This window comes from Conger conger, chromosome 16, assembly GCF_963514075.1.
Source record: "Conger conger chromosome 16, fConCon1.1, whole genome shotgun sequence".
In the NCBI taxonomy this organism is placed as follows: domain Eukaryota; kingdom Metazoa; phylum Chordata; class Actinopteri; order Anguilliformes; family Congridae; genus Conger; species Conger conger.
This window is the reverse complement of record NC_083775.1, coordinates 7,035,928-7,046,548: the sequence shown is the minus strand read 5'-3', so window position 1 is coordinate 7,046,548 and position 10,621 is coordinate 7,035,928. Positions and strand designations below refer to the sequence as shown.

The 10,621-nt window shown below is 50.2% G+C and overlaps 1 protein-coding gene across 1 annotated transcript; it reads left to right on the top strand.

Moving 5' to 3' along the window:
• The first annotated feature begins 284 nt into the window (after nucleotides 1-284).
• On the top strand, nucleotides 285-8,862 carry LOC133115035 (A-kinase anchor protein 8-like). The gene is made up of 15 exons (XM_061224745.1): nucleotides 285-363; nucleotides 2,694-2,967; nucleotides 3,613-3,895; nucleotides 4,031-4,390; nucleotides 4,613-4,697; nucleotides 5,152-5,180; nucleotides 5,378-5,447; nucleotides 5,925-6,006; nucleotides 6,302-6,449; nucleotides 6,763-6,856; nucleotides 7,364-7,494; nucleotides 7,690-7,785; nucleotides 7,966-8,182; nucleotides 8,545-8,719; nucleotides 8,817-8,862. The coding sequence occupies exons 1-15, from the start codon at nucleotides 342-344 to the stop codon at nucleotides 8,860-8,862; spliced, it is 2,112 nt and encodes a 703-aa protein (XP_061080729.1). The 5' UTR covers nucleotides 285-341.
• The last annotated feature ends 1,759 nt before the right edge of the window (nucleotides 8,863-10,621 follow it).

The window sequence follows — 10,621 nt, the reverse complement described above, 5'->3', positions numbered from 1 at the left end:
CCAGCACATTCTACACCTTACCATTTAACTACAGAGTGAAACTGCATAACCATGGTAGCAAACGCCTTCGTTATTAGTGCCCGGTGCTACCAAGATGATCTTCGTGTTGTACCGTAGCTTCCCAAACACAGTAACGTCACTTTTCTATAGCCAATAGAACTGTACCTTTGAGTTGCTTATTGGGAAGCTGGTTGTTAAAAACCAATCATAGGGGAGCTGCCGCATGCTTTGAAAATTATTCATCATAAATCTTGACCAATTAAGTATGGACAGGGCGGGGTGACCGGGTCTTGGCACTTTCCTTCCGGAGCGCTGATTAATTCAATGGGAAGATCGAGAAAATGGATAGCAACGAGTACCGAGGTCAGTAAGGCGAACTACATGACGCATATAACTTAGCGTTATTTGCTGATCCCCATGAAGTAACCGACAGCTGTTTGCTATCAACTTGCCACCCGCTAAACAAGGTTTAATCGGACAGATCATTTGTGTGGCTTGTGTTGTTAATGTCATTGCAGTGTGGTCGTAAACACTCAAGACTTGCCAGGAAGCAATCAGCTAGCTTGATAGCTGGCTACGCACTTGCGATTTTAATAATTATGCAGCAAAACATTTGCGCCCCTTGTCTTGGGCTCTTGTTGCGTCTTTCATCGCGAGAAAGCCATGTTTTCCATTAATTGTTAACGTTAGCCAAGACAAACTGTTTAAGTTATGTGTCGAAGTTGCAAGTAAGTAGCCAGTGCAAGTTGGATGTTCCCGGTAGACATAAACGTAGTCCTCGATTACTAGCCAAGAATAATTTGTTTATGTCCTGTGCAATGAATACACTTTCAATAAAATTATGAGAGCAGTAGCTAACCCAAGGTTAGTACTGTGGTTGTGATTATGACAACAACGATGACTGTTGTCCGCGAGTTCACACGCATGATCACGTATGATCTTTGCTTCACTGAATATGCGAGTCATTAGCATATTCGTGAGTTAGGTAATGTTAGCTACCTAATTTTCTAAACCGTATTGTGTTGTCATGACTGTGCTTATTTCGTCTCTGTCCACCCAGCTAGCAAACTAAGTTGGTTGACAATATTTCTTCAGGAGTTGTACAAAGCAAGTTAACTGTCCAGGTGGTCGGATGGCCGTCTGGCTTGCTGGCTTGGTTTACCTCCTGTGTATGCAACTGTCAACAGTACCGTTAACCATCTAGAAGTGAACCATGTATTTAATTACAGTAATTTAGCAGACCCTGTTATTCACGGCGATTTATGTTTCTATTTGTGTTTTTGTCAGATCTCTATTTAGAGCTGAATATAGCTGTATATGTCAGTTCATATTCATCCACTCCGACCGCAGCTAACGCAAAAATGTTCTCCCAGTGTCACTGGAATGTTTTTTCAATGTTATACCATTGTCATGACGGCAATATAGTGAGAACGTTTTCTGCCAGTTGGGTTTTAATGGCAATCTTTACATTAAGCTCTCAAGTTTCTTGGCGTTTCCGTGCTCTGTAGACGAGCTGTATCTAAACGTTTCAGAATTTGAAATAACTGTTAACCAGTCACGATCAGATCAGAAAATGTATCAATCATCACTTGCCTACATAACTCAGAGTTTGCATACAAGGACGCATACTCTGACCGACACATCGGCATGCTGGATGCAACTGAAAACTGATTAGGTACCCTGCTTATTATTAGACTTATTTTTTGTATGTATTGGTCTTCTGCTGCTGTAGCCCAGCCACTTCAAGGTTCGCGGTGTTGTGTGTACAGAGATGCTCTGCTGCATTCGCTGTTGTAACGCGTGATTTCAGTTACTATAGCCTTCCTGTCAGCTTGAACCAGTCTGGCCATTCTCCTCTGACTTATCTCATTTTGCCTACAGAACTGCAAAAAACTCAAATCACCCTGCCCAGCACCTACAATCATTCCACAGCCAAAGTCACTTTGATCACATGTCTTCCCAATTCTGATGTTTGGTCTGAAGTGTACCTCTTGTTTGTTTTTACATTTTTATTGACAAGTTTATTGTTTCATTATTACATTATTGGCATTTGGCAGACGCTCTTATCCAGAGCGACGTACGGTTGATTAGACTGAGCAGGAGACAATCTTCCCCTGGAGCAATGCAGGGTTACAGGCCGCCCTACGTTTCAGGGTCAGCATACATGAATCAACTGGAAATGTGTCAGGACTATCCATCTGCCTAGTTGTCAACTGCAGTCCCTGTCTGCATGCCTGTATGCATTGAGTTGCTGCCACATGATTGGCTGATTAGGTATTGTCATTGACGAGCTGGTGTACAGGTGTGCCTAATAAAGTGGTCACCGAGTGTATTCTCCATTTCATTCACTCGTTTATCTGCTCTGTAATGTGGCTGGTAACTGCTGCCAGTGCACTGAAAGGGCGGCCTGTAGCGTAGTGGTTAAGGTACGTGACTGGGACCCGCAAGGTCGGTGGTTCGATCCCCGGTGTAGCCTGATAAGATCCGCACAGCCGTTGGCCCTTGAGCAAGGCCCTTAACCCTGCATTGCTCCAGGGGAGGATTGTCTCCTGCTTAGTCTAATCAACTGTACATCGCTCTGGATAAGAGCGTCTGCCAAATGCCAATAATGTAATGTAATGTAATGTAATGTAATGTAATGTAATGAAAGACTACAGGATGGGCACATGAGGACTGTGTGCTCTTGCGTGCAGGTTATGAAGGCTATGGCTACTACAACACCAGCAGCAGTGGTGGTGCAGATTCGCAGGCCTACACCAGCTTCTGGGAGACCGGGAGGCCCAGCGCTGGAGGAGGGGCCACCATGAGCAGGGGGGGCGGTGGAGGGGGGGCCTCGGGGCCGCAGGGACAGAGGGCCCCGGGCCCCAGCGGGAAGTCTTCAGAAAGCCCAGACTCCATCATCGCCAAAATCAACCAGCGCCTCGACCTGCTGTCCCGAGACAGCGGGGGGAAAAACAGCCAGGAAAGGTGAGCGCACGCACGCTTAGACATGCACACACGCACACACACTTAGACACGCACACACGCACACTTAGACACGCACACACTTAAAGTAGTAAGTTAAGTGTCACGCACTTACAGACACTCACACACTTATGTACACACAGGCACACACACTCACGCATATTTATATGCACAAACATGCTTACACACACACTTATACACATACGCACACACGCACACACACACACACACACACTTATACACACATGCACACACGCACGCACACACACACACACACACACACACACACACGCACACACACACACACACACACACTTACACACACACACACACACACACACATACGCACACACACACACACTTACACACACACTTACACACACACACACACACACGCACACGCACACACACACTTATATACATACACACGCACTTACACACACACACACACACACACACTTATATACATACACACGCACTTACACACACACTTACACACACACACACACACACACACACACACACACACACACACACACACACACACTCGTCCAGGACAGTCAGAATGTACGGGTCACACAGACTGAGATCGTGCCGCTGCTTGAGCTTGTTCTGAGGCTGCAGCACTGTTCTTTATTTACCCTTCAGCTCCTTCAGCTTCGAGGCCTTCCAGTCGTACATGCCGGTCAGTAAGGAGCCGTACCGCTTCAGCACGGAGACGGGGGGGTGCAGCGAGGGGGCAGCCGGACCCCCACAGACCCCCGAAAACCACTCTGCCGGTCGCCCGGGCAAGGGCGGGGCCAGCCGGCGAGGAGGGGGCTCGGGGGGCAACAAAAACAGGGGAGGGGGCAACCGAGGGGGCGGGAGAGGAGGGCACACCCAGCAAGGCAGGGCCCAGAACCGGCGGAGTGGAGGAGGCGGGGGCGGGGGTGTGGGGGGAGGAGGAGGAGGCGGAGGAGGAGTTGGAGGGGGAGTTGGAGTTGGAGTCGGCGTCGGGGGTGGAGGGGGAGGTGGCGGTGGTTACTATGGCCACCACAGAGAGAATCCCCCCCCGTCCCACTACCAGCCCCAGTACCCGCCGGCCCCTGACCCCTACATGCGCTACGGGATGCCCCCCCCGCCCATGCACCCCCACCAGCTCTCCTCGTCCAAGCGCCTCTCGGCCCGCTGGAACGAGCTCAACTACATGGGGCCCCATTCCGGCATGGGCCCCCAGGGCGGGGCCCTCGGGCAGCTCCCCTCGCTGTTCCCCGGACGGCCCCTGGCCCCGCCCGACTTCATGGGCCCGCCCGGGCCCCAGCACCACCCCCCCGCCCAGCCGCACGGCATGATGGGACCGCGCTTCCCCGCCTTCCCCCCGTACGGGCTCCCCGGGCCCTGGCAGAGGCCCGGCAGGAAGCGCTCCCGCTCGGAGAGAGAGGCCCGGGTGAGTGGAGCATGATGGGATACGGGGGCCGTAACCATGCCGATGCCTTAAAGGGCCGGTACACCCGAGACTGAAATTAAAGTATGTCGTAAATTATTCACAGCTCAGCGAAACTGGGTGGATAGATAGGCAAGTGTGAACATAACTTAATTTTGTTTTCGGGTGAACTGTGTGTGTGTGTGTGTGTGTGTAAAGTTAAGTGTTTGCGTACCTCTCTCACAGCAGAAAGCACGAGGCGGTGCCAAGAACACCGAGGGGAAGAAGAAGCGCCGTCGAACAGAATCTGACGGAGAGGAGTCTGAGCACAGTGAGACACACACACATACACACTCGCACACACACACACACACACACACACACACACACACAGTGACACACACACACACACACACACTCACACACAGAGTGAGACAACAAGCGCACGCATACACGCACAAGCACACACACACACACACACACACTCACACACACTCACACACACACAGACACATGCGTACACACACACACACACACATATATACACGTGTACACACGCACATACACACACACACACACACACAGACACACACAGACACATGCGTACACACACATATAAACGTGTACACACACACACACATACACACACACATATATACACGTGTACACAATCACACACGTTCTTGCACCATAAAGGAATAAGGAGCTCACAGGAGCTCAGTATGAGGTCACCAGGCTTTAACTTCTCTCTGTCATAAAATGGCTGATTCTCTTTTCACTTTCAGGGGAGGATGAGGAAGACAACGCCGATGGGGTGAGTAATGAACATGTTAAATAAGCTACACGGTATACATGACTATGCGTTATTTTTGCCTATTATATAAAGAATATTGATCCACCCGCAGTGCTTCTGTAACTTTCTGCCCAATTGCGCCTGTGACCAGGAACAGCTGGGCGGAGCCTTGCTCTGATTGGCTGAAGTGATTTTGGGTTGAAAATGTATTTTTTCAGGTGCCAGAGGAGGTAACAGGGCCGGTAACAGGGCCGGGAACAGGGGAGGAGGGAGAGAAGAAACCGACGGGTGAGCAAGTTATAAAAAATTTCCCAAACCTGTCCTCCGTTCATAGCGACCCAGGCTGTGTGGTGTGTGGTGTGTGGTGTGTGGTGTGTGGTGTGTGGTGTGTGGTGTGTGGTGTGTGGTGTGTGGTGTGTGGTGTGTGTGGTGTGTCCCGTGTCCCTTGTGCCGTGTGTCCTGTGTGTTGCGTCGTGTGTGTTAAAGACGGAGACAAAATGCTTCTGCCTTAAACCCTTTCAGTCCCAAGCCTAACTACTGTAAAATCCCAACTCTCAGCCGTATATATTTTAAACCTATCAAAATGACTATGCTATCGTTTTGGGCCCCTATTAAAACCCCACTGAATTCTCCACTCTCTCCGCCAAAGCCAAAAGCCCTTCGCGTGGAGCCACTTCACATCGGGTTTGGCACTGAACGGGTTAATGATGATGTCACCCCCACTGTTGCTCTGGGTGACTGTGGCACTTTGCCGTTTGCTTTCAGCTGGCGGCGAGGAAGAGGAGGAGGAAGAGCCGAAGAAGAAAAGCAGGGGGCGCAGAAGTAAAGAGAAACAGCAGAAAGAGAGGTGATTCGCCGTTCGCTCCACCGTGCACATCCGCCAAAGTCCGCCAAACAAACCCGTAGCTTTGACGACAGGAAAAAAAAAAATCATTCAATTCCTTTTGTCATCTTCCGCACTTTCCCTCTTTTTAAATCGATCGCAGCAATCGCCGGCAGACAAAACATTGCTGTTTCTTCTCATTTTGCCGCGTCTGCCATCGATTGCTGCTTTTCTTCGGAAAGAGGTGTTTAGCCCCCGGGCGGACGGACCCGGTTAAGGGAAGGTGAGCTGAACGGATGCGTCCCTCTGTTCCCCGCAGGTCGAAGATGCTGTTCGCCTGCTCGCTCTGTAAGTTCAGGACGGCCGACTCCACGGAGATCCACACCCACCTGGAGAGCCAGCTCCACAGGGACATCATCGGCTTCCTGGAGGGCAAGATGCCTGATGGCACCGCCAAGTTCCTGCAGGTAGGGGAGGGCCTGAGGCACACACTTCCTGTGGCTTAGCACAGGAAACAGGAAGTGGTAACCGCAGAGGAGACTTTTTTTATACGTATGTAAGTAAAGGGCACCTGTATACGCACCAAACCTTTTGTTTGTCTTGAGTTCAGTGTGTTTTGTAGTCGTAATGGAATTGGCTTGTTGATACCATGAAGATGTCATGCCTTTAACTATGTCAGACTGATCGGGAAATCGATGTCCACTGACTGACATTGTCTGACCTTTTTCTTCTTGTCTGTCTTCCTCCTCCTCCTCCGTTCCTCCTCTGTCTCCTGAGAAGGAGTACACGGTGTACCGGAACAAGAAGATCCTGAAGAAGAGGCAGGAGGTGTTTGATAAGGACGGACGAGCACAGAAAGCAGATCCTTTCACAGGTAACGGAGACACACACACACACGCACGCACGCACACACACACACACACGCACGCACACACACACGCACACACACATGCACACACACACACACATGCACACACACACACATGCACACACACACATGCACACGCACACACTAGCACAACATATATATAATATTAGAAATAATAGAGAGACAGACACACACCTGGTGGCTCATTTCCTTCACCATGGACTTGAGGCACTAGAAATATTATTATTATTTGTTATTATTGAAACAAATAATAACTGGACACCGGAGGAGAGACGCAGGTTAAAGAAACACTGGATTCTCAAACTTAGCACTCTATTTCCAAGAGGACTGAACAAACGCACATAGAACACCAACACAAGAGGGTCCAAATTCTTCCTACTTTAAGGCTTCAGTACTCTGAATGGCCAGTGCAAACTTTTATTTCCCAAGAGGCCCTAATATGGGACAACTTGGGAAATAAAGATTTCCTACTTACCTAACCCCTCTTGGCAGACCTGGCTCAGGACGAGTTCTGCCGGCGCATCGAGGCAGCGCACTGCATGGCGTGTGACATGGTCATCCCGGGACTGAGGCATCTGCTGCAGCAGCACCTGGCCTCCAAGGAGCACCTGAGGAACCGCCAGGTAACCGTGACGACCCGCACACCAATCCCTGCGTAGGAATGGTTCTTATAATCCTGTGCATTCATTTCGTTGGTTTTCTTTAAAAAATCTTTTGTCTTCGTCTCTTTCACGCTCTCTCTCTCTCTTTCTCTGTTATCTTTATTTTTTCTCTCTCTTTCTCTTTCTGTGTTTGACTGTCCATCTTTCCTGACGTAGGCCATCACCGATCAGTTCAAGATGTCCAGTGTGCAAATAGCCAAGAGCATCCTGAGCAACAAGAACATCAGCCAAATGCTGGAGAAGCATTTAAAGGTATTTAAGAGTTTCGCACGCACGCACACACACACACACACACACACACACACACACATCACCCAGGTGTCCTGACGGTGTTGGCAGCCATGACAGAGTCATTGTTTCCGGGACGACCCAAAAACAAAATGTCCGCTCCGGTTCATACCATTCACGCGCGGCTCCCCTTGGCCTCCTCAGGGAGAAGACCCCTTCACAGAGGAGGTGGAGGACCAGGAGACGCAGGAGGGGGGCGCGGCACCAGCGGGCGAGGGGACGAGTGGAAAGGAGGGACCGACCGGCGGACAGACGGAGGGAGAGAGAGAAGGACAGACGGAGGGAGAGACGGAGGGAGAGAGAGGCCCGGCCGACGCAGCGCAGAGTACAGGGGACGCCCCGCAGGGAGCGGGAGCCGAGGGCAACGGAGAGGGGGAAGGAGAGGGGGGGGGGAGAAGAGGGGGGAGAAGAGGAGGGGTACTCGGAAGATGACCTGGAAGGAGAGGAAGAGGACGAAGACCTGGAGAATCCGATGGCCTAGCAGGGCGGACGGAGGTGGGGGGTCTTCCCTGCTTGTTTTTTTATTATTATTTTTATTTTTAAGCTTCTGCTTTTTTTCCTGATAATTAGCGGCACGTCCATAATAGACTGCCGCTGTCAGAGGTTGGCCACTACCCCCCCTTTCCGTTTTGTTCTCTTTCTGTGGTTCTGAACTGTGTGTTTGTTTGAGCTCCGCAGCTCAAAGTGCGCTGTGGAGAGGGTGCGTCTCTGCCGCCCGTGCAGGGTCACCGTTCTCCCTGGAGACGGTCGCCGTTCTCCGGTCTCCCTGGAGACGGTCGCCGTTCTCCGGTCTCCCTGGAGACGGTCGCCGTTCTCCGGTCTCCCTGGAGACGGTCGCCGTTCTGCCTGGAGACGGTCGCCGTTCTCCGGTCTCCCTGGAGACGGTCGCCGTTCTCCGGTCTCCCTGGAGACGGTCGCCGTTCTCCATGGAGATGCTCGCCGGTCTCCCTGGGGAACGTTGTGAAATTCACTGTTGCTCCTTCGCTTGTGTGAAGGGTTCTGGGTCTGGAGCCAGATCGAGTACTTTCTCCAGTGCGCTAGGAAATCTCCTGTCGTGTCAAGACTGACGTCTGTTGCTGACGGTTGGGACAGTTCTAGCCGGAACCGGATGGTTCTTTGCAGCGTTCTCAAGAAGTATTTAGGCTGAAATGGGCAGGGAAAATGCCTACAGGGTTATTCGACTAGGCATTAAGAGCAACTGTCAGAAGTGTTTTTTTCATTAACTGACGATTTCCTCCAATTTAAAAGTGAACCGCCTGACTCCTAGATACAATAATACAGCTCTGTGTTCTTCTTAATAGTCCTGTTTGCCATTTTAATCAAGATGACTGTTTGGTTCTGCTTCTGGGTTTTCTATGCAGAGAGAAGTGTGTTGTCATGGCGATAATCATAGTCTTTCCAATTCAACTTGTACCAAAACTGTGCTTGCGAGTCCAGGTGGGAAGGATTGTAAATATGAGATGTAAATAAGGTTCAAAATAGTCCAGTTTGCATAAAGAAGATTACAATATGGTCAAAATATAATAATTTTATGAATTATTCTCCACAAAACCAGGAGAGTGAATGCTCCCAGTCCTAATTTATCTCATCATTTCTTTTCCCCCCCTGTTTCATCCATAACTGCTGAGCTGCGTGTCTTTACTGAAAAGATTATTTTGCCGCATTTTAAGCCCGATTTGTTTCCACATGATGAACATGCAGTAAAAGCCTGTTTGGAGGCGGGGCAGTTACGAGATTAAGGGCCCCGTTCATGCGTTTGTTGTAGGTGTTGTTTTGCCACTTTTGTCACGCATCCGTTTCTGTTCATTTCACTCGCAGTCAAATTCACAGTGCGGTTTCAATAAACTGGAGACCAGGAGCTAGCCGCGCTGAACGGGTCCCTCAGACGGACCCGTTTCGGGCCAAAGAGCCGAGCGGATCGGAGCGAATCGGGCCATGCGCTGGAACGGTGGTCTCCAACCCTGGTCCTGGAGAGCCGCGGGGCGTGCTGGCTTTCGTTGTTACCCACTCAATGCGTCAATTAAAGCGGTTAATTACACCGTCGACTCGCCTGGGTCACTGTCAGCCCCGGCTGAATGTAGCCGAGCGTTGCCCACCGTCGGGCGGGAACGCATCGTAGCAGAATGTTTTCTGGTTGAACGTGCCCCCCCCCTGATCTCTTGGGTTTGAATTAGTCGCTGATGTTGAGGTGAAAATAAAAGCCTGCATGGCCCTGTGGCTCTCCATGACCACCTCTGCACTACGACCTCACTCCTGGGGTCCGGAGACAACATTTCACCCAGTTCTGCTCAAACCGGTCTAGGTCGGAGGGGATGCCTACTTTTCTCCACCATTTTACTTTATTTGTTACCTGCGGCTGCCAGGACTCCATTCCTAGTGGATCCAGGATATGCACACGATCCTGTAATTGTTTATTAAGTCTTCTGTCCTAAATATCGAGGTGGACAAAACTGGACCTGCACTGGCTTGAACTGTTTTTTTTTTGTTTTTTTGTATTTCTCTTTTTCTGAGCCCTTGGACTTCCTCTGCTGGAATCGGCTCCTGGAATGTTGGAACATTGCGATGAGGTTAACTCCTCAACCGTGTGAAATCGGCAAAATCCAGTGGGCTCCTGTGGTCACTGTTGTTTGCCGAGGTGTTTTTTTTTTCATTTTTGGGTCGTTTCATTTGAGCCGGCCCTGTATTTTAATGCCTTTGTGGGGTAAAGAAATAACGGCCCTTCAAACACTTACCGCTTTTCAGTTTTACACATTGAGGGCTTGGGTTAAATATGTTTGAAATGAAAACTCAAATAAACAGG